At 50.8% G+C, this 25,296-nt stretch overlaps 8 protein-coding genes across 8 annotated transcripts; 3 read left to right on the forward strand and 5 right to left on the reverse strand.

The window, feature by feature from the left end:
* KVR01_013546 (uncharacterized protein) lies at nt 1–1,941 on the reverse strand (the record flags this gene model as incomplete). Its single annotated transcript, XM_044786740.1, has 1 exon — nt 1–1,941. The coding sequence occupies one exon, from the start codon at nt 1,939–1,941 to the stop codon at nt 1–3; it is 1,941 nt and encodes a 646-aa protein (XP_044637474.1).
* Nucleotides 1,942–4,775: 2,834 nt separating this feature from the next.
* On the reverse strand, nt 4,776–6,653 carry KVR01_013557 (uncharacterized protein; the record flags this gene model as incomplete). Its single annotated transcript, XM_044782521.1, has 4 exons — nt 6,007–6,653; nt 5,785–5,937; nt 5,330–5,690; nt 4,776–5,259 (listed from the first exon to the last, which is right to left on the reverse strand). Exons 1-4 carry the CDS (start codon nt 6,455–6,457, stop codon nt 4,776–4,778), a joined length of 1,449 nt encoding a protein of 482 aa, XP_044637485.1. The 5' UTR covers nt 6,458–6,653.
* A 1,704-nt stretch (nt 6,654–8,357) lies between these two features.
* KVR01_013554 (uncharacterized protein) lies at nt 8,358–9,713 on the forward strand (the record flags this gene model as incomplete). The annotated part of the gene is made up of 1 exon (XM_044787049.1): nt 8,358–9,713. One exon carries the CDS (start codon nt 8,358–8,360, stop codon nt 9,711–9,713), a length of 1,356 nt encoding a protein of 451 aa, XP_044637482.1.
* A 3,309-nt stretch (nt 9,714–13,022) lies between these two features.
* KVR01_013543 (uncharacterized protein) lies at nt 13,023–14,356 on the reverse strand. Its single transcript, XM_044792240.1, has 3 exons — nt 13,990–14,356; nt 13,707–13,911; nt 13,023–13,641 (listed from the first exon to the last, which is right to left on the reverse strand). Exons 1-3 carry the CDS (start codon nt 14,253–14,255, stop codon nt 13,243–13,245), a joined length of 870 nt encoding a protein of 289 aa, XP_044637471.1. The 5' UTR covers nt 14,256–14,356; the 3' UTR covers nt 13,023–13,242.
* A 1,615-nt stretch (nt 14,357–15,971) lies between these two features.
* KVR01_013577 (uncharacterized protein) lies at nt 15,972–17,520 on the reverse strand (the record flags this gene model as incomplete). Its single annotated transcript, XM_044794694.1, has 1 exon — nt 15,972–17,520. Exon 1 carries the CDS (start codon nt 17,451–17,453, stop codon nt 15,972–15,974), a length of 1,482 nt encoding a protein of 493 aa, XP_044637505.1. The 5' UTR covers nt 17,454–17,520.
* Nucleotides 17,521–18,784: 1,264 nt separating this feature from the next.
* KVR01_013560 (uncharacterized protein) lies at nt 18,785–21,286 on the forward strand. Its single transcript, XM_044781333.1, has 6 exons — nt 18,785–19,480; nt 19,579–19,795; nt 19,852–20,224; nt 20,276–20,299; nt 20,353–20,867; nt 20,930–21,286. Exons 1-6 carry the CDS (start codon nt 19,021–19,023, stop codon nt 21,039–21,041), a joined length of 1,701 nt encoding a protein of 566 aa, XP_044637488.1. The 5' UTR covers nt 18,785–19,020; the 3' UTR covers nt 21,042–21,286.
* Nucleotides 21,287–22,048: 762 nt separating this feature from the next.
* Nucleotides 22,049–23,637, forward strand: KVR01_013516 (uncharacterized protein; the record flags this gene model as incomplete). Its single annotated transcript, XM_044788702.1, has 3 exons — nt 22,049–22,759; nt 22,816–23,484; nt 23,551–23,637. 3 exons carry the CDS (start codon nt 22,049–22,051, stop codon nt 23,635–23,637), a joined length of 1,467 nt encoding a protein of 488 aa, XP_044637444.1.
* Nucleotides 23,638–23,864: 227 nt separating this feature from the next.
* KVR01_013532 (uncharacterized protein) lies at nt 23,865–24,927 on the reverse strand (the record flags this gene model as incomplete). The annotated part of the gene is made up of 2 exons (XM_044788299.1): nt 23,865–24,706; nt 24,756–24,927. 2 exons carry the CDS (start codon nt 24,925–24,927, stop codon nt 23,865–23,867), a joined length of 1,014 nt encoding a protein of 337 aa, XP_044637460.1.
* Nucleotides 24,928–25,296: the final 369 nt, after the last annotated feature.

The following is a 25,296-nucleotide window of genomic DNA, read 5'->3' on the forward strand; positions in this document are numbered from 1 at the left end:
TCAACAAAGATAAATAGACTTTCCTTGCATAACATAGTCCTTCCAGCTTCTGCTTTGGTCCGAACTGCCCAGCGGCGGAGGATGCCCAGACTGCACCAGAGGCCAAGCCTTGGTTTGAATGTATGCACGTCCTATCACTTGGTAATGATTTTCCTTTCCAGCAACGTTTCGGAGGATAAAGGGGAATCTTGTTCCGGGGATGACTGCACACGTATCGCCGCTACGGGTGATGGTGGGTGCCATTCCGTAGAGACCACCATTCAGCAGAATGAAACGACGGCTTTGACATGACTTGATAGCAAATGTCGATATTCGCCGAGCCTCCTTATTCGTGAGATACAAGTCGATAGACCGCGTTGGCCTATCATCCTGGAGGAGTCCTGCAAACGCCTTTAGTGAGTGCCAGAACTCCTCACGATCACCGTCAAAGAAGTTTCGACAAAGTGTGCTCAGAAAGGCCAGTGCCTCATCTAGTGGATCCTTGTCAAGTAGCCCTGGGAGCCTACGCGATTCTGGCGAGACTTGTCGCCAAAGTGAAACCACTTCTTGAGTGCATTGTGTTGGGGTGCAGTCATCTAACCATGACAATCTCTCGGAGACATATTGGACGGAATCGAAAACGATGGCTCTCACTTCGATGATTGAGGCGTCATGTATGGTGAGGACATGCGAGATGTGGTTATCGTTGATCTCAACCTTTGGTGCCGTGGCATTAAGCCAGTATGCCACCTCACGCAGAAGCGTTAGGCCTCGATCCCAGCGCGGAATCCACGATGGAAAGTAAAAGACCGAGGAGGAGCCCAACCCGTCAACCTCGCGTTTGGCCTCTAAGTCACTCTCTTCATGATCCACATAACTCAAAAGGTCCGGGTTCTGGGTCCTTTGTAAATATCTGACGGCGAAGTCTCGATAGACATCCAGATGGGAAACATCCCTCGAATAATCCGGTCTTATATCGAGCCCAGTGAAAACCTTGTCTGAGGTCGGAATCGACATGAATGCGTAGATGAGATCCTTGGGCTCCGATACATCCAACGTCCGGGCAGTATTGAGCACCTCAAGAGTTGGCATGTGCTCTAGTAGCTCCTGGTTTCTTTCAAAGTGAAGCGTTCTCGCTTCCCACGGCCGTCGCGTGGTATATGTTCGCCGATGAGGATTTGGTATCATGAGCAATCTGCTGGTTGGCATCAAATGGCGCACACGCTGCACCAGCCATTCATAGCTCCGCAGAATCCTGATCCATGGTATTTCAGCTCCTGCCCAAAGTACGACGGCCTCGCGTGCCAAAGCAGCTTCTTGCACGACCCAGCCCCTTCCGAACCAGGCACATTTCCCGAATTCTTCCCATGACACCCATCTATTGTCGTGGAGTAAGGTATCATCTTCACTGGGGAACGGAAAGCTTCCCCAGTCCCATGAAAATAAGGAGCCGGCAAAGGTCGAGTCCATCATATTGTTCACTTCGTCGACCAAACCGACCACGTCCTGGGAGCATTGTTGGAACTGTGGACAGAGGCCAAGGCATATGAGTGTGCGATTCGATCTGGCGTAAATTCTGCCCATCATGGCAACTTGATGCCCCTTCTCCACACGGTTCTCTTGATTGATGCAGATGGAGTCTGCCCACAGGGTCCGCGCATGCGCTGGCAGTCTTGTTTGTCGAAGGGCGTCTTCCATACTTGAAGTGATAGGAAGCCGTCGGCCATCCACAATAATCCACCGGTTCCGGGTTTTCGAGCCCCACACATAGGAGATAGCCTCGAATGATGGTGCATCAAGAAGCTTGGCCGTCACCAGACTTCCCCTCAGAGGGTTATCGCCTTGTCCCGGGTCAAGAATCAATTGTCGAATATACTGGTCACTGGAGTGAAACGGGTGGTATTCATACAATTCACATCCTATTTCAGAAACACTTTGACCCTGAGCTCGTTGGCTGGCCATAATCTGGTGACCAAGGGCAAACTTGTTTCCTTCCGAATCGGCGTGGGCATAAAACCCCCGGGCCGTGGATACTGGACCACAACTAGTCCGTTAAGATAAGAAATCAGCTTAGAGTAAAATATGGCATTCGAGCATACTATTGGAGCATAGTGGAATAGCTAAAGCAAGCGGGATGTACAGTTGCAAGGTGTTGCACGGTAGGTCAGAATAGAAGAGTTCATAGGAACGAAAGATAAGCACTAATTGATGTTGAAAAATACCCCAGGGTGGTTTCAAAGACCAGTAGAAGTGATATGGCGGCCACGGCACAGAATCACTGTAGGATTGGCTCATAGAGAACCATGCATGGTTGCCTAAATAGAACCAAGGAAAGAGATAGCGAGGCTAGCAAGTGACTCCGAAGTGTACTCAGGTAGCTTGGGGTGCAGCTCTTCCATTTGTCACTCGGCAGTGCTCCCCCAAAGTGCATGAATTTGTTTTTGGAATAGATCCCGAACTATTGACTGGCTGGGCAACTGCAGAATGGGGTGAGACTGACCAAATTGACATGTGAGAGCCAAATCAGAGTCTTTGGACGAAATGTTACACCAACCAACGGACTGATTTTGGTCCTGCATCTACGTAGCAATGAGCCTACAACACCTCTGGGCCCTCTCGTTCTGAAAATCATCCGCCTAAGTCGAGCGTTCCCTCGAGCATAGAATACTTGTCAGGCGTCTCAGTATATTTACTTTCTCGAGAAGTCTATAATCTGTATTTCCTGGGTAAAAGAGGTACCCATGTAGGGGCCGGACTCAATGCAAACCTGCATGACCCATCTGTCCGTTTACTTGTAGTTTACCTAGGGAGCTGGTGTTGGCGGTTGAGAGCAATGTCAATATGCTCTAGTCAATCGCAAAGTCACAGTACTTTTCCTTCTTCAATATGCCGACAGTGTGCTCCCTGAAGATTGTTATGCAGTGAGAGCTTCTGCACCATCTCATTTGCTCGGCCAGCATCTGAAATTTGGTGGTCGTTGAAACATCAAAACTATCCGAGTCCATGGCATAGTCAACCTCCAGGTCAGAAAGGAATAGTAGTACCGTCCCATTTCAGAAAAGACGGTTGTCCTTGGGAGTAATGCCGTCGAACACTTTCATCAAACCCGCGATGCACATTTACATATAGTCTTTTCCATTGAAATGAGGCCTGTGGAGAGGAAGCCTGGCTCGACGCAGATGATGGTAGTCTTCCGGCCTTCTTTTCCCCATTCCTGGGCCAAAGTCGCTGAAGCTTGGTTGACTAGAGCGCTTTTTGCAGCCCGATAACCCAAGAAGAGACCGAATGAATGACTGACCAGCACAAAATTGCCTTTAGATGCAACAAGAAATTGCGAAGTGTCTTACCTGACAATGATCTTAACGCGGACGAGATATTGATGACCTCAAGGTTGGGAGCCCACTCCAGCTGCATCAGCAAGCGCTTAATGGCAACCTGGCATTGGTAAGTAAGGGCCCCGGGCGACATTGGAGTTAACAGCATCCGAATACCTAATAAGTGGCAGCTATCAAATTGGCCACCAGTTGACACTAGGTGACTAAGCAGCATTGGGAAGCAGGCAGCAACCCCAAGTACCTTTAATATCCTGTTAATGAACCGGCCTGTAAACACCTTGTCATCAATATACGTCCCAAAATGCTCGTCTCTCTGATGTAATAGGTGCGAGAACCTAGAATCTCAACGCAGAATCATTGCCATGCAGTCGCGTCGTGTCCTGGTCGGGTCAATGCCGCCAACCTCCTTTCTATCTCTCTCTTTCGAGCTCCGCGAGCAGATCTACCGCCTCATCCTCCGCTCCCTCCCTCGTGTCAGGCCCATGCTATACAGCCCCACGATTCCCATCTACAGACTCCATCATCTTGACCCTAGACCCCTCTTTGTCCACACGCAGATCCAACTTGACGTCGAAGCTCTCCTTGCCTCTCGCACCCGGATATTGATCCCCACAAGCCTGGGCCACAACGACGAGTCTCCCCTCAGTGCTTCGACAGAGCAGTGGCTGCGTGAGACGCGCATAGAGTTCAGATGTATTAGAGTATGGTCCGGAGGAGTCCTGCCGATTATCTTGGACGTGGGCGTCATCACTGATCGAGAGGTGGCGGTGCACTACAAATGGCGCTTCACACCTGGTAAATGGCGAATCTATGGATATGGCCGAGCGATCCTGAGGTCGGCCTTGCCGGTTATGCTCAGCTATCTCAGCGAAGGACTGAGGAAGCGCATTGCTGCAAGAGGGGGGAGCGGCATAGGCATCGAGGAGATACATTTCTCTATGGAGAGCATGAGTCGATTCTTCGATTGGCTACACCTTCACAGAAGGTTTCGCGCTTGGGACCCTCGATTGTCTGCCGGATCATACGAGAGAGAACTTGATTGTTTGCACTACAGTCAGAACGAAAATAAGGACGATTTCCGACGACATTTAGAGTGGTGGGATGGTATTGAAGCTGAGGTCAGAAACTCCCGGACGATTTAGAGTCGTGTCAAGCTACTGTGAAAGCTCATGTAGTACATGTGTTGTCATCGTATTCAGTGTCTTACACCGAGGACCAATAACGGAACATGATGTGAATGGTGAATATGTCCACTGCTGATAACAACGGTGGAGTGCCGAAGCTGGGGTTGGATCGATGGAGGTCATCAATAGCAACAGGGTCCACATGTGGGAACATCATTGGTGTTCTGGAATGTAAGATCATAACGGACATCCTGATGCGCATTGATGATGGTTAATTACAATTTAATAATTGTATGTAGCTGCCCAGGCTTGTGTCCCAGACGATTGGTGCATCTATCTATTTGAAAAGCTTGAAACCACCAGGACATGCTACCTGGAACAATCCCTTGGGATCATACTTCTTGCTAGCATCTCGCAATTTACGCACATTATCCTCACCATATGACCTCAGAGGGTCTTGGTGAGAAAATGCATAGTTCCAGTAGATGAAGGGAATCAGCTGACCTCGAGCCTCCGCGTTCTCTTCAATTCGCTTCAAGGCCTTCTTCATAAAAGCCATCATCCGCTCATCATCTTTCTTGTCTGCCCAGTATGACAGGAGCAGGACATTGACAACAGGCCCGCCACTGGGATCCAAGCCCAATACATTTCCACCGTGCTCACGGGTCTTCTTAAGTTGTGACACTGGGTACGGCTGCAGGGTGTAAGAGCACATGAGCCCGGCGACGTCCTTGACCGCCTCCAATTCCTCGCACCAGATGTCACCCCCTGTGATGAGCGTCTCAACATCAGCTTTGACGTTCACATTCATGTAGAGACATCTATCAGACACCTCAATTGTTAGCCTGATCCGGAGCTTCAACATAGGATCTGTGAGTATCTACAGCGTACCTGATCATGCTCTGTCCTGCTGCCGACTGCTCCGTCGACGCCTCGACAAGCGTCTGGATTTTCATACTGTTCATTTCTGCCCTCTGCGGTTGGACGTGTGTGAAGGGCGCCAGAGCAGGGGGATCATCGACTGGCTGCGTATAGTAGAGTTGGTTGAGGCACACCACATCGTTGCCGTTGCCAAAGACCTGCGCGTAAGCGATACTGAGCATAAGGTGCGTCTCAACACTGGCATCAGGCGCATTGAGCTCTTTCACCAGGGCTTTCATCTGGTCTGCGAAGCTCGGCTTGAAGTACCAAACCATGCCCGCGTAAATGGGACCTTGCTTGAATGTGCGGAAGTCGAAGCGAGTGACGATTCCTTGGAAATTCGACTCGTCAGTACGAATGGCAGGTGGCCGTTCATTGTGCCCGAGAGATGTTCTCTGTGAGTAACTTCAAGTAGGGCTTCTTACCTAGGTTGTTCCCACCACCCCGTAACGCGACCCAGAGGTCCGAGTTCTCCTTGGCATTGGCATTCAAGATCTCGCCTGAAGCCACAACAACCTCGTAGTTCACAACGTTGTCGCAAATGAAGCCCTCCCGAGACGAGTAGAACGAGAGACCGCCTTAGTTATCAAGGACAAGTTCATGTCAGCTTCACAATCTCATGGTAACTACTTGTAGTGCATGCATACCTTGTGTGGCGAGACCCCCAATGCCACCGGTTGTCGACATACCCCCAGTGACGGCCAGCCCATGCGGCTCTAGGTACTCGTAGACCGATCCCCAGTCCTGCCCGGCAGCAACCTGGACCTGGCCGTCTTGAAGGTGAAGACCTTTAAGCGACCGGAGGTCAACAGTAATGCCGCCGTTGACATTCGCACAACCGGGCAGCGGCTGTCGCCCGCCAGCCCGGATCGCAAACTGGACCTCACCATTGAATGGGCTGACGGCACGGATGAAGGCAGCAACCTCTTCTTTCGAGCGCGGGAGAAATATGCAGGCAGGACGCAAGTCACTCTCAAAGCCCGAAAGGTAGCTGTTGTTTAGCAAGTTGTATTCTTCGTCCGCCTCGGGAGTGACGAGGTGAGCATTTGGCAAGACATGCCGAATGGCTGAGATGGCCTGGGCTACCTGACTACCCATCTTGAAGCTGGATGCTGAGATATACGTAATCACGTCAAAGAAGCAGGTGTGTGGAACAACAGGTGGGAATTTCTGGAAGAGGAGGTCCTATTTGTAGCTCGCATGGGAGAGCACATCTGACCTGGAAGGTCGTCGTCAGTCAGTCAAGAAAGTGACAACCTTGGACTTGGTTCTTGGCGCCAGGTGTTGGGGCTAATAATATGCAAGTTGGTGACGGTTGGTCTCAAGTATACGGAGGTTCTTCCAATAAATCTTTACCGCCAAGGAGCAGGGGGGGCTGTCTTAGCTACTAGAAAGTCTATGGATACCGACCCCCGATACGTAGAATACATTAGATAAGTACTTTAGGCTTCACTACTTCTAACTAGTCCCCAGCTTGAATTTTTTAATATACGCTACTTTCAGGGGGCTGGTCCTGATCTATTGGTACAGCCAGATGACTGCATAAATAGAAGGGATATAGCCCCCCTTGCTCCTTGGCGGTAAAGACTTATTGGAAGGATATCTGTATATGCACAGCTCGCAGATCAAATGCACCCTAAGGTAGCAGTGAAGTGGGACCTGTTGGCGAGGGCCTCGGAATTTTATACCGTCGTATGGCTCCACGCTGCACGGTGCACCGCACAGCGACTGCAGAGACTTCAATCTAGCACACATCCCTGGGTTAGATGGAGCTCGATGTTATCGCCAGATACTATCACTGGCTCGGTAATAGTATGGCTGGTCCTCATTATGGATATTCTTTGCCCTATACTAATATACTCGCGCCAGCCCACCGACCGTTCACTGCCACGAACGGTCGTGCCATAGGTGAAATAACGAATCAGATCCTTTCCGACAATTCCTGGTATATCTGGTGACGGAGGGGAAGCCTCGGTGGCTAATTACTCTGGTTTCAGTATTTTATACCAAGTGAAAGGCTTGTGTGAAGTAACAGCCCGCGGCTTTTTTTTTTTTTTGTTGAGGTATTGTTCTGCTGAAGGGACTTCCTCACGTTCGAGTTGTCATTCTGCGGCTGTCCTGAAGGGAACATCAGCTCCGAGTCTTGACACTTCGGGTATATTACTTCCGCCCATCAAACGCAAAGTGGATCGTATCCATTATCTGTGCGGAAATATGCAGACATCTGTGCGCTGTAGAGATGCAAGAACTGGACCAAAACATGAGGGAAGAATATAGAAGAAATCCATCTCATTGGATTTGTAGTAACTGTCAAGACTTTGTATGGTGACCTCCGAGCTAGTGAATGTCCTGCACGAAATATTCCAAGGTTATGGGGAGAACATCTGGTAGCGTGCAGTTCCCACCGATTGCACATGTGAAGAATGTACCAATACTCAAATGGCCAGGATTGGACACGGCAACTCATAATGGCCCGTACTTATCTTCTTGTGAAACCAGGTGAAGTAATTATTTGTCAGTTTATGTAGAAGACTTAGTTGGGGTGAGTAGGAGGAGACGTGAGCAGACTCCGACTCAAAGCCGAGAATTGCCCAATTAGCACTAAGTGATGCCACTCGCCACTCCCATCGACGAGATCGACTACTACCCCGATTCATCCGGGAATAACGATTCCAGAGGCAGCACAAATAGTGTCATCGAGAAATTTACCCCGCCATGACAGCATTTTAAAGAATGGGAGTTCGTTCCTTACGACGTGTGGCCTGCCTTCCAAGGTTGCCTTCCTAGACCGAAGAGATCGCTGCCACTCAAGCTCGATGTCTGTCGATTACCGAAATCTCCATTCCTAGGTAACTTTGAAGTTGCTCCCTGACTGTATACTCAAGGATTCGGGTGACATCAGGTATCCCAGAGAGCCGATTTTCCGCTGTATAAATGCCGGACGCATACGACGAAGTTGGAATTCGAAGATATCAAAGATTCTCCGCAACGCTCCAAAATGGCCACACTTCAGCTCGCTGCATGGACCACAAACCTGACTTATGCTAATCTCACGACTGGCGTAGTTGATGCTGCCGTGAAAAGCCTTTACAACTGGGCTGGATGTGCTATTGGAGGCTATATACAAGATGCGCCCCAAATAGCGCAGAACACAACTCTTGCCGCATTTAGCGGACCTCCAACGTCTAGCATTTTGGGTGCTAACGGGTCTATCAGCGTCGGGTATGCAGATGCTCAGACGGCGGCTCTGATCAATGGGATTGCCTCGCATGTCGATGATTATGACGACACTCACCTCGAGACGATCATCCATCCTGCTGGACCAGTTGCTAGCGCGCTCTTCGCCGTGGCGGAGTGGAAAGCCCCAGTCTCAGGGTATGACTTCATCACAGCATTCGTCGCTGGTGTCGAAGCAGAATGCAAGCTGGGTCTCTCCGTCTATCCCGAGCATTACGACGTGGGATGGCACATTACAAGCACAACCGGCTCGATCGGCGCTGCAGTCGCAGTGAGCAAGCTGCTGGGATCCGATACCATCACCATTCAAAACGCCATCGGCATCGCGGCGACTCAAGTTGTCGGCATGCAGGAATACTTCGGCTCAGACACAAAGTCCTTTCACGTTGGCCGGGCCGCCCAAGGCGGCATGCTCGCCGCCCTTCTCGCCAAGAACAACTACACCAGCTCACTGCAAGGCCTCGAGGCTAAGTTCGGCTGGCTGCATGTCGTCAGCACACGTGCGAACGCAACGGCCTACTTCGACCAGCTCGGCGAGACGTGGGAGGTCCTCAAGAACACCTTCAAACCCTTCCCCTGCGGAATTGTGATGCACCCATCTATCGACGGCGCTATCCAACTGCACAATCAGGCGCTTGAGGAGGGCAAGTCCATCGCTGAGATAGAGTCTGTGCAGCTCCGCGTGAACCCGCAGGTACTCGTGCTTACAGGCAAGACGGATCCGCAGACAGGTTTGGAAGGCAAGTTCAGCATATTCCATGCCACTGCTATCGGTCTGCTTTATGGTGAAGCGACGCCGAAGCAATTCACCGATGATGTGGTCAAGAACGCGACTGTGGTGAGCTTGCGAAAGATGGTCAACGTCACGACCGACGCCGCTGTGGACAACGCGCAAGGGTATGTGACGGTGAATTTCAAGGATGGCAGTAAGCTTGAAAGGCACATCGTGCACGCTATTGGAAGTCAAGAGAATCCGCTCACCGTCGACGATCTGAAGAAAAAGTTCATGGACCAGGTGGCCGGTGCCATTGGGAACGAAAGAGCTGTTCGGGCATATGACGCGTTCACCAACATCGGCAATTTGACTGATGTCGGAAAGCTTCGAGGGATGTACTGAACGTTGCTTTAAATGGTACCTCTGGAGAATGAATCATAATAATCGAACAATCATTGAAAAACTGTACCAAGAGGACTGCATGTGATTTTAATGTTCCCGTTCGGGGCGATTTAGTGGCTGGCAAGGGATCGTTCTCATCTGGGGATGCAGTAAACACATTGAAGGTATTCAATTTTAATAGTTACTGGTAACACTCGGGTTCTATATATCGACCTTACAGACATACCCAGGTATGTACGGAGTTCTGATCGTCTTCGGCGATAGGAATCCAGGACCAATATTACTCGGTACATCAAATCACACGAGAGATCTTGAACCCTCCTGGTACACGTTGTTGAAAGATACCCTGCGGATCATACTTGGCAGAGACATCTCGCATAAACGCGACGTTCTCAGCGCCGTAGCTCCCTAAGGGGTCTTGACTGGGGTTGGCGTAGTTGAGGTAGACAAAAGGAAGACTGTTTCCCGAAGTTTCCACGGACTCTTCCACCTTGGCAAAGAACACACCACCTCTTGCGTGTATCACTGCCTCATCCGCCTCTGTGTGTGTTTTCAAAGTGAGCAGAAAGAGGACAGCGTTCTTCGTCAATGAAGAATCAAGACCGAGAACATTGCCTCCGTTCCTGTCGCCGACCTGCGCCAGATAGGAAGGGATAGGCTGGAAGACTATTTGGGTTTCGAAGGCTTCGGCTGGTAGCAATGACCACAAGTCCGCAAGGAAGTCTTCATACAGCCCCTTGATAGTTTTGAGTAGGTCGACATCTGCACCAAAAGTGGCTGTGAACCACACATTTCTGTGCACATGGTCAATTCAAGTTCTAGTCCCGAATCCTCAATCAGGTGCACGAACCTTAATCCAGCGGGCGTTCCTCCGGCCGTGAGATCCCCCACGGTTGCTATTTTCGTAGAGTCTGTCAAAGCAGGCAGTGCAGACAGCTTTGCGAAGTTGGGTGGGTCTGTCACGCCTTGTGTGTTGACGGGATTAGTGAGAAGGGAGATGGTGTTATCCCCACTGGTCACAATCAGCACAATTAGGGCATTGTCGCCTTGGGAGTCGTCTGAGTTCGCAAAATCAACAATGCTTTCTAGAGCGACGTCGGCATATAGGTTGTAATCATATGTCCGTATACCGCCCCACATTGGGGTATTAGGCAGGGTTTTGAGGTCGAAGCGTGTAACAATGCCGAAGTTGCTACTTCCTCCCTTGAGTGCCTTGTAAAGATCGTAATGAGAGCTGGAATTGGCGTCAACAACACTCCCGTTGGCCAGGACGACCTCGAAGTTTACCACGTTGTCACACCCAAACCCTTGGCGGAAAGTGTAGTACGAATTCTGCAGCCATTTGTTAGTTCACATACGTATTCACAGTTCGCAGTATATGGGTGGGTCAGCAAAAGGAAAGTAACACATACGCCACCGCCGAGAAGAAAACCACCGATTCCAACCTGACCTTCTCGACCGCCTACAACTGTGACGTTGCTCCTCGCGAGCTTGTTGTATGCTCCGGTCCAGTGGCCACCAGGTCCGACCGAGGCGAGTCCATTTACGGAATTGTAAGTGGTCTTGTTGAAAGATCCCATATCGATAGTGACACCATTTTGAACATTGTTAACACCCGGGGAAAAGTAATGCCCCCCTCCACGAATAGCAATATGCCAGTCCCCAGCACCTTGACCGGCAGCTGTGAGGGCCGTCAGGGCAAGTGAAACCTCGCCGACGGTCTGTGGTTGAACGAAGCACCACGGGTTCAGACGGGCACTGGCAGACCAGTAAGACTCGACACGTTCCTGGTAAGCTGGGTCGAGAGCTGTGAGTAAACGTGAGCCCAGCCCAGCGGACACCAGGGCATCACACTAGAGAAGATACTCGTCAGCGTCGAACAGATTCATCGGGCGTACTCAGTATCCTTATTTACCGCAGGATTGCCAGTCCCCTCAGCCGCCACAAGTTGGACTAGCAGTCCGAGAAATTCCCACCTCATCGTATCTTATAACAACACGGCGCTTGATATATCAATATGGTGTACAACTGGCTTTGCTATCTCTTCGAGGAGAGAGTAGTGCCCATGAAGCAGTGAGCACCTCTGACTATAAATGATGTGAAAATTTAGATTATTTGATGGCCCGAGCCAGTAAGCCCTACACGAACCCCTTACAACCTTGCCAGCCACTCGCGATATTAGCGGCGGATATATGTAACCTTGCTGCATTACTAGTACGATAGTAGCGGATCCAACTTGGTCTTGGCCAGAGGCCTCGAACAACGGCAAATAAATCGAATCACGAGAAGTTTTCCGATTTTATTCGCCAGCAAAACATGATGGGCTTTCACTAGATGACCACAAAATGCCCGAATTACCGCCTTCACTCTAAAGGCAACTTAATACTCCTCGTCGTAGCCGTGGAGCCATGAGTCAAATACATGTTCAAGCCAAGGGGGCCAATAGCTAGCCTTGACCATAGCTCTCGTTTGACAGGGACTCGGTAGAAGCTGAGCCGAAATAGTAATTTCCTCAATGATAAGGAATGTGGGGCAGCCTTTCACACGACGCTATAGTGAACCTCCCTAGTCACATCTTGCTGCGTAGATACTATCATGGGGTAAAAACCGACACGCTTGCAATGGCCAATCATTCAGATGTTAACGGCGCTGGTGTCCCCCGCAATTTCTTTCAATTTTTCTCCACTGCGCCATACGGGAACTTCTCGATGGAGCCATTGCAATCATCCTCGGTGTCGAGAAAGGCACACGTTGAAACGTTCCTTTACCTCATAATCCGGTCGGTATCCGGCTGGCATGATACGAATGAAGAACTATTTTAATTTCTGGTGCCGGTGGACAGGCTACTGAAACATGGGTGGTTCCGTCGGGTGATGGCTCGAGGAGATCGTCCAAAGTATTTCGAGCAAGGCTATGGACAGAAACTTCTACTGCAATTTCAAACAGCAAAATTCTACAGAGCTGTACGGAAAGCAGGTTGAGATATGACTTCCTAAAAATTGAAGAGGGATCTCACTGGCGCAGTCATAGACCTGCATTTGAAGTACCTGGCTTTGAAATACTGCATTTTTCTAGGCCGTTGGTCGGCCTCTGAGTAATCATTGTCTCCGAGGACTCTGCATCATCTGAGAACTGCCGCTCCGAATTAAACAAGTACCACCTTATTAGCTATTTGAATTGGTGCTACTTTGGATGCCTTTAGTTCTTTCACGCTCCTGTCGCGTGATGGGACTTTACTTTCCGAATTGTAATCATTGGACTTATCAAGGTGCTTTGTCCATTGGTATCGGATACTGATTATCCTCTTAATCAAGGAAATAGCAGTCTTATTATGTGACGCCTAAGCGATAGAGGTGTCTAGTCTCCCATATTATATAAATATCCCGGGATTCTCTAGACGCTGTCGACCGGCGTAGAATATCTATTATTACAATTGATCACCAGATCGAAGCCGGCAAATCCAATCACAATTTCTTTAACACCCTCCCCATTAATCAATCCATCCACGAGACCAATTAAGAATCTGCGTTTATTTCCAATGTCCTACCTCCGAGGAAGGTAGCTCCCGGCGTGCCGAGCTGTTTGCTGGCATTTCAACCCAAACTTGTGTTGCATTCTCTGGGGTGTCCATTGGATGCTTTGCTAATCTTTCGTGAAAGCTCTGAAAGCAATCGGCATCCTGCCCAGTGGGTTTCTTGTGAGACCTTCTTAAGCGGTACATGTACCACAGAACGAACAACAAGAGAGCAGTACCCGCCGCAGCGCCGACGCCGATTCCAGCCGAAGCACCTGCGCTGAGCCCAGACTCTGCGGAGGTTTCCGCAGAGCTCTGAACGGGAGCTGTTAGTGTGATTGTTGCTGGGGCCACTGGTGACACCGGAGTCTGAGCGGTAGCCTGGGCGGTAGCGCCGGCATCGTGAAGGAACTTCTATATGGATGTTGTCAGTCAGCCTCAATAAAGTCACTGAAACCGGATACTCTCTTCTCACATACCGAAGTTGTGTACTTCACCGCCATAGCGCGCAGGACGTTTTGTGTACTTTTAGTTGCTGCCTCTTGGCTGGGCGGGTTCCCGTCAAATCGTGTACGCGATACATTTACCGTTGTGAACGTCCACCAATGGGATAGACAAGGGTACTGGGACTCGTGATTCGTGAATGGAATCTGAGAACGGCATGTGAATTTATAACTGTGGAGGCTGTAAATCGTCAAAAAAAGAATGTTAGTGTCTCCTTCGGGCTTGTGATGAGGATATGGATTCGTGGATGTAATGTACCTGGGGCAGCAGGTGACCTCGCCACGGGAATCTGCACCCTTACACGCCGAAGTATATCCTTGGGGGCAGTCCTCTCCGTTAAATACAACGTCGACCGCCCAGGGCGTCGGCAGACAGTCTGTCGTCTGCGATGGGCCCCCGAGCACCAATTGACTGTCATCTTGACCGTAATCCCATATTATCCAGTAGTCATCAGAGGTGAGGCAAGCGGTACCGGTCGGTTTCCAGCTCGCTGGTAGCGTCGGTGGTGCTGTGATTGTTTCCATCGTGAGGTTTGATCACTGAGAGCTGATACCTAGGTACACAATCAAGATGCTGACGGTTGGATTTGGATGTGGCACGCATTCAGCGGCCCAAGATAAGCGAGAGGATAACAGGGCAAATTTCTGTGCGCGAGAAAAGTGGTAAGTGGAAGGCTTATCTACCTACAACAGAAATGACCAGAGGCCGACATAGCCGGTACGGGTCGTTTCACGTTGCACCCAGCACATTCAGCTGAGAGGCCTGCATATGCACAGAGAAGATTCAAGCCAATGACTGGCTGTTGAAATGAGACAAGACTCTTTTAGCCCCCATACAGCCCCCAACGATAATTTCTTTTATAGACGCATACAGGCGACTACGAACAACATGCCCAAAATTACTCTAAGTCGAGCCCCTGTATGTGGCCTTGGCATGCTAGGCGACTTGCTGCCTCTCGAGGCTTGGGCCAGATTTCATGAGAGTGGTGTTTGCCAGACTGATGGCCTATTCATGCTCGGACCGGATATAATCATCGTCACTCAATATAGAGAAACCGTTCTGCGTAAAGATTTATGTTTTTCTATCATTTGAGGCTCCAGGGCTAAATTGTGGCAACATTGTGCTTTATTCCTGCCGTGGTTGTGGCGAATGAAACGATTTTTTATAACGCTTCTTGACCGGTAAGCTAAAGTACCTAGGTATGAAGGAGCCATAGCCGAAGAGAGGCTTTAACTACATTATATTTTTTATTTAACTATTTATTTATTTATTTATTATCTTCTTAACTTTTAAACTAACTATTAACTTATACTTTAAATATAAAGTTAGTAATTACTTATTATATACTTTTAAACTTATTTATATATAGAATTATTAACTTTCTTTATAAAGCTTCTTTTTTTATTATATTCTTTATATATTATATAGAAGTAAATAAATTTTTAATAATAAAATAATATACTTAAAAGGAAGATTTAATTTTTAAATATTTAAACTTTTATTTTCTTTATATAATATTTATTTAATATATAATAAATAAACTCTATTTAATTTTTAAAAAGTTTTAATTTTTTATAAAATTTATATAAAAGATTTTTAAATAAATTTATTATTATAATATTATTATTCTATTAGTTATATATTTAAAATAAAGATTATAATATATTTAATTTATTTAATAAGGGTAGATTTAAATAGTTATTAAGTATATTAATAAAGAAGAGTTAGTTTATTAAGTTTTACTTTATAGAATTCTTCTTTTATAGAGGTTATTTTAAAATTATTTTAATCTTATTATATAACTACTTTACTAATTATTAACCTTTAAGCTATTTATATTAATAATTTTAATATAGTATTATTAGAAGTAATACTTTCTAACTTTATTTATATAGTATAAAGTTTAACTATATACCTATATATTATATTTTCTTTCTACTATTATTAATATTATATTTTTTTAAATATTAGGTTTTAAGTGTTTACTACTATATAAAGGCACTATATATATTTTATATATATAGGGATTAAAAACGAAACTACTAGCCGAAGAGATTCACTGCCTTTCATTATCTATTTCGCTCAATCAGGTTCACAAAGAATAGTTCCCGGGCAGGCATACGGCACTGGCTACCAAAAGAATCAAATTTATTAAAGGTCTATGGAGAAGGTACCTGGATCGTTAAGCTATTTGAGCCTGGCAGAGGCTCATATTATTAAGAATTTTGACAAAAGATGAATTACAGGGCATACTTCCACTTGTCATCAGCTCCCGCTGTCTCAAGGAGGAAGTTTGGGAAAACCGAACTAATGGCACTGGCATCATTGCCTCTGAAACCCTCGATGATCTCTGCTACGCAGCCAGTCTCGGAAGCTCCGCCTGAAAAGAACCGCTGCGTGACCCAGCCAAGCCACTTGCTCTGGCTCGCCTGAATGACCGGGAAATGGTTCAAACCAGTGTACTCGGCGAAGTGCAGACTCTGCGGTGATTCACTCAACTCGATAGCCTCGCAAGTATCGTTGACGGTCTCCCTCAAGTTGTTGATGTCAGTGACTGCGTCTAGGCTCCCAGAGATGACCAACATAGGACCTTTGAACAGCCTTCGCCCAACCGCAGTCCTCCTCTCGAATTCGAGAACAGCAGGTTGTTCAGTCCAGTTCCGATAAGCCATGTCCCCCAGAGGGGCACCGAGGCCCGACACCTGTTTAGTAGGCAAGCAGCCCTGCACAGCCTCCTGGACATTGACCCACCTGTCCCGGCCAAGCTCGGTCATGCCAGACAGGTTGAGGGACGGGTAAACGGCGGTGACGCCCTTAATTAGAGGTAATTGGAAGCTCAGCAACGGATTGGTCCAGAGCTGCGTTTGGTTGGCTTCGTGGTCAGCACGGGCTTTTCTGGCCTGCTCGATGATACCTGTTGGCGGGGCGATGGCAACAGCGCCTTTGTATCCCGGCACAGGCTTGGTGATCTGGCGCTCTGCGAAAGACCATACAGATGCAGCACCCTGGGAGTGGCCCATGGCGATGAATGGCCCACTGGCGTCGAGAAACCGGGGAAAGGCATTGCGTGCCGCCGTGATAGCGTTCGCGATGTCGTTCGCGTGTGCCGGCCATGCTGCCCACGGGTGCATTATCTCCTCGCCGTTTGGTAGTCTCCCTACGCCTAGCCCCGCGTAATCCGGCGCCACGACAACGTAGCCCTGCAGGGCCAGCGTGAAAGGAACTTGAAAGTGGTATTGCAGACTGCGGTAGTTGCTCGGAGCGCAGGGAGATAGACCTCCAGAAGTGCCATGAGCCCATGCGACCAGGGGCCAGTGGGTCATGTTCGATGATGGGTCAGATGAAGGCAATTTGAGCGGGCTTGATGGCCACAGAACGTAGGCCGACGTTGGGATGACAGTGCCGTTGAGGTCTTCGGTGGTGTAGAGCATCCGTGACATAGTCAGCGGGGCCGGAACAGTGTAATTTGTCAGATTTGTTGTCTCTTCGAGCTTCAGTACAATTCCTGGGCTAAGTTCATTGGAGTAGTTGCTGGGCACGGTGTAAAAGGTGGAGTCTGAGGCTCTCTGCTCCGCCTCCCAGGACGAGGCGCGGAAGACAAGCTCCTTGCAGACGTCGTCGCAGGTGGTGCTTGCGTTGAGTTTGGCGAACGTTGAGTCCACAAGGGAATGTGCTCCCAGTGCTAGCACTGCTGCCGCGAATAGAACTTGCAGGGACATCATCTCAGGAGCGGAATTGTTTATGTCACAAGTGGTTAGATTTCTCGGACGCTTCAAGTTTGAGAGGCACCAGGGGTACTCGAAATGTTTTTGAAAGTCTTTTGTCTTATTAGAACTACCGGTAATGAGGCAACCTTTATACCACAGTCTTTTTCTGTAGAAGTCATGCCCTCGTCCCTTCATGAATGCTCCAGAGTCGACACTCAGTGTTTCCTTTCGCTATGTTGCTCCGATCACCATGCCAAATGGCAAGAGACAGCCCGATTCTACGGTGGTCGGATAGATTGAAATCCCAATTGCCTTGCATCGGCCTGACATTCCATGGAACTTGGCGTGGATGTCCGTTTTTGAGCGGTTCTAGCTGTCGGCAATGATCCTTCCGGCTGCGACCAACCTGTCAGGTGTGCCAAGTCAACTCATATCAGCTAAAAGGTTGGCATGTACTGGGCTGCAGCCGACCTAGCTCTTACAGCACTGCCCCGGCTCAGCCCGGGACACGCAATTTAGTGAAGAAGGCAACACGACGTTTAACTTACCGACGCCGACCATCGATGCTATCAGCCCCAGGCCAGTAGAGGGTGTACTAGTGCTTCATGATAGGAACCACAGTATTGGTTTTTGAAGAGGAGTTTCACCAGAAATCGTACGAATATTTTGAAGGTCTGCACAGGGGAGGAGTGGCAGACTTGGTGGCGTCCAGCAAAAACATGTGCATTCCTTGGGGGCACTTGAGAACTATGAAAATGAATGAGACAAAATTTTCATTTTGTGCACTCCTGCATCTATATTCATCTGAAGAAGTAAGAAATGTCGCGCTTTCTGCCTTGCGCTCACTCCAGATGTCCCGATTGCAGTATTGAAGCCTCGCACTGCAATAACCAGTATTAATGACCCAACTTACCTACCTAGGTACCTAGGTAGGTAACTAATTGCACAAGATGTCAGCCGTACATAAGTTCTTCCTCCACATTGAGCTGCAATCACGTGCAGTTAAAGGCTGATCGTTGTGCGTGGATTTCTGATCGGATCATCGTGCCGAGAGCGACATAAAACTGTGAGGGAGTTCCACGAAAGTACCTCGCAGCAAGCTACTTGTGTACTAGCGCGTTGACAGAAATACGATGTTCGGTTGCCAGATTGAATAATCTTCAACTTAACAACCTTGGAAGCGTGCCTGGGTACCCATTGATTGTCTTGGTCCAGCGGTCAAGAAATGGAGAACGAGTCAGTTTAACGTCACTTGTTCCACAGTCTTGAAATGGTCTTTGCATTCTACGTAGAAACACGTCAACAAAAAGCTCAGGGGGCGGTCCACGGTGCAGCCCGGCGCCGCCTGATTACGTTATCGCATCTCACGTCAGACCTTTGGAGACGACTATTGGAGAGCTGTCTTCCAAGGTTGTCTCGAACCTCAGCCGCCGCAAATCTCTCGCTCGAATTCCGCCGACGGCCATATTTATTAGCTCACGTCCCCTGGTCCAGTCTCCGCTGCTACCCTTTATCGATCCTCCATGATCTACCTGCCAGTCATCTGGGAAGACATGAGCCATCGCCTGCTCATCTCACAACCATGAACGGCCAGCAGCAGGGCTTCGGCCCCCCTTTCCATGGAGGACAGCCGCCGATACCACCACGGCCGCCGGTTGGCGTCCCACCGCCGGGTGCAAAGAACCAGACCATGTTCCAGGGCTTCGAGTGGTACGTCCCGGCGGATCATCAGCACTGGCGCCGGCTGGAGAAGGCGTCGCCCGCCCTCGCGGCCCTCGGCATCACAAGCATGTGGATCCCTCCGGCGTGCAAGGCGAGCTGGTACACGGGCAACGGTTACGACATATATGACCTTTACGATCTGGGCGAGTTTGACCAAAAGGGCTCCCGGCACACCAAGTGGGGCACTAAGGAGGAGCTTGTGGCGATGGCCGAGAGCGCCGGGCGTTATGGGATCCGGATTCTGTTCGACGCGGTGTTGAACCACAAGGCCGCGGCGGACTACAGCGAGGAGGTTGCAGCTACCAAATACGAAGGCGAAGGTGAGTTTGTTTTTGCCACGTGTGAAAAGGAGGCCTGGGAGGACTCTCCTGCCTCCGAGTACGGGGCTGTAGGCTCAGTTTGCTGAAATAGGACCAAGATCGGACCAAGGTCAACGAAGAGTCGTGTGTGATTGAGGCGTGGTGCGGCTACGAATTTCCTGGACGAGGCTCCGCTTATAGCCCTCTGAAGTGGAACAAGGAGCACTTCACCGGGATTGACTATGACCACAGGACGCAATCAAAAGGCGTCTGGAAGTTTGAGGGCAAGGAGTGGGCGCAGGACGTCGATGAGGAGCTCGGGAGCTATGATTACCTGTATGCGCGCAAAGCCGCCCGGCTGGAATCTTCATCACTAACGGCCTCTCTTGTAGCATGTTCGCCGATGTGGATCACAACCACCCAGAGGTCCGGCGAGACCTGTTCTACTGGGTGACGTGGCTCGCTTCCCAGGTCAGGCTGGGCGGTCTGCGCCTGGACGCCGTCAAGCACTACTCCGCGAGCTTCCTGCGAGATCTTGTCCATCACATTGATCGCACTGTCGGCAGGGACTGGTTCATTGTTGGCGAGTATTGGCGAGATGACTCGAATGTGCTGTCCAAATTCATCAGCTTCATGGGAGACCGCATCTCGCTTTTCGATGTGAGGCTCGTTAACAACTTCTCGAGATTGTCCTTCCAAGACAGAGCGGATCTTCGCACGGTCTTCGATGGCTCGTTGGCGTCGATCAGGCCCCGGCACGCTGTGGTAAGCATCTTGGCCCGGGCTTACGAGACACGTTGGCTTACAAACCTTTAGACATTTGTCGCAAATCACGATACGGTTCGTTGAGTTGATAAGACGCTTGTGTCGTAATCATACTGACCCAAACTCAGATGGAAGGCCAGTCACTGGCAGCTCCTATCGCGGAGTATTTCCTGCCCTTGGCATACTCTCTCATTCTTCTCCGCGCCGACTGCGGCACCCCATGCGTGTTCTACGGCCACTTATATGGCTATCCCCGTCCGGACGGCAACGGCTTCAACGAGCCCCCATTTGCAGGGAAGCTCCTGCCCAAGATCGTCCAGGCACGCAAGCTCTTCGCGTACGGGCCCCAGATCGACTACTTCGACCATCCCCACTCGATCGGCTTTACAAGACTGGGCTTCCCACAATACGGAACGGCGGGAATGGCCGTGGTCATGACCAATGGCTGGACACACACGACAAAACCGATGTTTGTTGGTCCCGAGCATGCCGGCGAGAGATGGACGGACGTCTTGGGCGGTTGCTGGGGCGAGGTCGTGATCGACCGCGAAGGATGGGGTGTCTTTGCTGCTGGACCGAGGAGTGCAGCAGTATGGGTGAACAGGCAAGCCTCAAGGCGAGATGAGATCGACTGCTTCTCGTTGTGAGTGGCGTGACCTGACGATGAGTCACTCCAATGATCTGGCAGCGCTGACTATGTAACAGTGACTACGACATCTACGACCGAGGTGTTCACGACAGTCCCGTGACGGCGAACGATCTGCACAAACCCAGACTAGAAACAGAGCCTGTGTGGATGAGGGCAATGGGGCTTTGACGTGATAGGCAACTAAATGGCGCAGGACGGAAACATCGGGTACAGGCTATACACGTATAGACTTTAAAGCCACCCCGGGGCATGCTTGTGGAGTTCAGATCATTAATGTTGGAATGAGTCGCGCGGAACAAGACGGAATAGACGTAGGGTTCATGCGGGGATAGACCGGAACAACCGTGTTTATAAGTAGACCACATCATACGGGTCATACCTACTAGCTATACAATCAATCACGCGTTCGAGTGCCTCCTCGCATCGTACAGCTCTGTGACAGAGACAAACACCTAGGTAAGTCGGACGATGTTCAGTCGGGACGACGGACTTTATCCGGCCGGGCAAGCCGACAAAAGCCCAGATGCGGTGATTATGGGTTCATGACATGCGTCCAGTCACCAGCATACTCGTTGAAAATTGCGGATACCGGGTGGATCTCTTGGGGCATGCCGAGGACCGGATACTGCCCCCCCAAGGTGGCCTAGAAGTATTCCCGCAATTTCGTCACCGCCAGGAACATGGTGCTAAAAAAGTACTCCGTACGGGGAACCATCCAAGCCATCATGCTGCACCCCACACTTGTTCCTGGCAAAGACGCGGGGATATGTGGGGAAATCGGAAAGGCTCTTCTTGCAGGTCGGTCCCGTGAGCCCATTGTCATGGTCGCCTGCTGTAATCGGCCCGCGTTTTCTTGGGTGAGTGGGTGCTCCTCGGGTACCACACACACTACTGTACCTAGGCCAGACAGCCCCTGGGAGACTACTAACACCACGTAATTTGCCGACGGGAAGCCCCCAAACCACGAGCTAGCATGTACCGAGCTCGGGAGGAGAGGAGGCGGGAGGAGATCCTGTCGAGTCTTGCGTTGCGCGAGTAATAATCATGGAGTTATGGGTTGATGGCCTCGGTCTCGCAGGTATAAATGGCACCGTGGCTCGCTCCGCATTTGAGGGTCAGTCTTCTCGCGAGCTGTTGCACCTGTTGCCCGTATTGACAAGCTGACCATAGCAACAATGGGCGGTGCTGCTATCTCCCTCCGGGGGCTTCTTGCCGTGTCCGGCCTCGCCCTCTCGGCGCTCGCCGGCAACATCCGGACCCGCCAGAGCGAGAACCTGTGCGAGACGGCCAAGTACGAGAACAAGACGCGGGTTTTTGTCATGACGGATATCTCCAACGAGCCAGACGACCAGATGAGTCTGGTCCGCTTCCTGACCTACGCAAACGAGCTCGACATCGTCAACATCGCTGTCGTGACTTCAACCTGGAAGAACGACTCCATCGACACGCCGTCCACCTACGGTGTCATCGACGGCTACCGCCAGGTCCTGGGAAACCTCAACAGCCACGTCCCCGAGGCCGGCGTCTACCCTCCAGCAGACGAGGTTGCCGCCAAGGTCGTCACTGGACACTCGGTGTACGGCTTGGCTGCTCTGGACGAGCCGACCCCGAGTAACGCGTCGACGGCGCTGGTTGCAGGCGTGGATGCCAGTGAGGAGCCGCTCTGGGTGCTCGCCTGGGGCGGAGCCAATGTACTGGCCGAGGCCCTGAACCAGGTCAGGAACGACAGGAGCGAGGATGAGGTTGCAGCCTTCGTCCGTAAGCTGCGGGTGTACTCCATCTCGGACCAGGACGACGCTGGTGCTTGGATCCGGACCAACTTCCCCACTCTTTTCTACATCGTGTCTATCCACGGCTTCAGCGAGTATGCTATTGCCACCTGGAACGTAAGTCAAACGATACCCGCACAGAATCCTGGACGTAGAACTGACCAAATCGACAGGGAATCTCAGGCGAGGGCCTTAGGCATTTCGACAAGGGCGGCCCCGACTCGTCCCTGGTGAGCAACGAGTGGCTCCAGGAGCACATCCGCATCGGACCCCTGGGCGCGCACTACCTGAACTGGTCGTACATCATGGAGGGCGACACCCCGTCCTTCCTGGGCCTCATCCCCAACGGCCTCAACGCCCCCGAGCACCCGGAGTGGGGCGGCTGGGGCGGCCGCTACATCCTGATGGTGTCGTCAGGCGCGCAGGGCACCTTCAGCGACGCTGCTGACTGGGCTATCGGTGTTAACAATGAGACTTACTTTAGCCAGTTCGCTAGCATCTGGCGCTGGAGGGAGGCCTACCAGTACGACTTTGCTGCCCGCATGCAGTGGACTGTCAACAACGCCGCCAACTCGACTGCGAAGCCTAACCACCAGCCTGTGGCCGTGGTCAATGGGTCGTGTGGTATCCTTGAGATCCCCTACTCGTTCGGAGAGTCTGTCGTGCTTGATGCCTCGGAGTCCTGGGATCCGGATGGAGATGATCTGTCGTTCGACTGGTTCCACTACCGGGAGCCTACGTTCCGCCTCGAGGGTGATATCCCGCGCATCTCACCGAATGTGACCTTTGATGCCCTGGATGCGACAGGTTCCGTGGTGAATGTGACGCCCAATAACAATGAGGTAAGCTTGATAGCCATGGCACCTGTATGAAATTGCGACATCACATGCTGACTGTTACTTACACAGACCTTCCACATTGTCCTGACTGTCCGTGACGACCAGCCTATGAAGCTGTCTTCGTATAAGCGAGTCATCCTGAGGCCTCAATCTTGAACGAATCTGATGTGCCTCAAATGTTGAGTAGAGGGAGATACCCATGCCGTCATAAAACAATAATGATAATCTGATGCAATAACCTTGGAATGCAAAGTTCACCATAGGAAATTCTGTAATTGGGAACGTGCAACATTGAATATGATGCCTGTAACCGATACCTTATCCGTGCACAACCAAGTCGACTTTTTCCTTACTGCCTTCATAAGGCTCGCTATATATTCTGTTCATATAAAGTCCAGCCTCCAGATGTCACCCAGCCGTGAGTTGTCCTCCGCGAGACCACCGTGGACGACAATAGCATCCTGCTCATCTCCTCTGAACACGTCAGCATCGAACCAACCCCTTGCAGCAGGGCCGTCCCCAGTCGTTTCGACTTCCAGCCAGTATTGCTCATTGACATCGAAAGCCCACACATCCGAGCGCATCTTCCCAGCACCACCATGACCGAGCGAGCTAGGATCACACTCTCCAAACATGGTGACAAGATAATGCTTCCCGCTGACTGAAGCGGCCACAAGCGCAGACACACTTCTTGGTCCAGGTCCATCCTTCCCGTCGGGTCTGAATGCAACAGAGGACCAGTCATCCGTGGCGAGATCATACATATCGACCGATCCGCCCTGCTCGGTCGTACCATCAAACCCATTCATCCGGTACAGCTTCCCGCCCAAGTATGCTAAGCTGGCCCCGCCCCTCGACGGCCCCGGCGCCGCAGCAAGCCCCCTCCATGTCTGCGAGCTGAGCCTGAAAGACCAGAGGTCTTGCATGCGGCCCTTCTCAGGGCAGCCTGCGTGAACGAAGAGGAGATCGCACCCGTCCGAGGCCATGGCGTGATAGCTGCGGCCAGCAGGGAAGGGCTTCTCCGGGTCCGCTGGCTCCAAGCGCTTCCAGGCCGACTGGGACGGCGTGTAGCGCCAGACGGCGCCGTTCTCCTCCACGGGTGCCATCGCGATGCCGCCGCGGCCTGAGAACAAGTACAGCGAGTCTTTGATGACGGCGCTGGCCGAGCCGACGCGTGGGGTCGGGGCTTCTGGCGGAGCATCGAGCGTTGAGGCCTCGGTTGAGCCTGGAGATGGTCAGCGGCGGTCATGAGACTCAGAGAAGGTGCCAGTCACCTCGAGATGTGCCCAGGCTTATGACGTCCAGTCGGTTGTCGACGGGCTGGCGAGGGATCACTTCTCCGCCAAAGATGATCCCTTGGGAACCCAGTACAGAGAAGCATTGAGAGGAGCGCTGGAGGCGTGTGCTCTGAATGAGCTGACTCCAAGTGGCCTTGAGCTTCGCCATGGTGTTGATGCAGGTGTCGAAATTGTTGGAAGATTCAAGTAAAGATGGTTAGCTGTAAAGTTGAGTAAGTAAGAGACAGGCGATGCTATGCCTTTATTGTATCATCGAATAAACCAGGTAGCCAATGAGGGCGAGGAGCAGGCCTTGCCCGCTGTGTGATCCTTGAAGCTCGAGGTGATTAGAAAGGAAAACCTCCGCTTAGTCATTGAAGTGTTTCACGGGCTCTTGAGTTCGCACGGTGAAAATGCTACCCCCTGTGCCTGCAACTCTGGACTTAAGCACACAGGGCTCTTATCCAGACGCCGTAGCATGTATTATTCGTACCTAGAGGGGACAGGAAACGCACAAAAACTCGTCAAGAATGCTCAG

The sequence above is a fragment of the Diaporthe batatas genome (assembly GCF_019321695.1).
Source record: "Diaporthe batatas strain CRI 302-4 chromosome Unknown Contig00028, whole genome shotgun sequence".
Classification (NCBI taxonomy): Eukaryota; Fungi; Ascomycota; class Sordariomycetes; order Diaporthales; family Diaporthaceae; genus Diaporthe; species Diaporthe batatas.

Bases quoted from the DNA above. Each gene is read 5' to 3' on its own strand.
- KVR01_013543 (XM_044792240.1), bottom strand. From the start codon at position 14,255: ATGGAAACAATCACAGCACCACCGACGCTACCAGCGAGCTGGAAACCG. The intron at 13,912-13,989 runs GTACATTACATC...GACGATTTACAG, and splicing joins GAGGTCACCTGCTGCCCCAG to CCTCCACAGTTATAAATTCA. The intron at 13,642-13,706 runs GTATGTGAGAAG...ACATCCATATAG, and splicing joins CGGTGAAGTACACAACTTCG to AAGTTCCTTCACGATGCCGG.
- KVR01_013560 (XM_044781333.1), top strand. From the start codon at position 19,021: ATGAACGGCCAGCAGCAGGGCTTCGGCCCCCCTTTCCATGGAGGACAG. The intron at 19,796-19,851 runs GTATGCGCGCAA...CCTCTCTTGTAG, and splicing joins CTCGGGAGCTATGATTACCT to CATGTTCGCCGATGTGGATC. The intron at 20,868-20,929 runs GTGAGTGGCGTG...ACTATGTAACAG, and splicing joins GAGATCGACTGCTTCTCGTT to TGACTACGACATCTACGACC.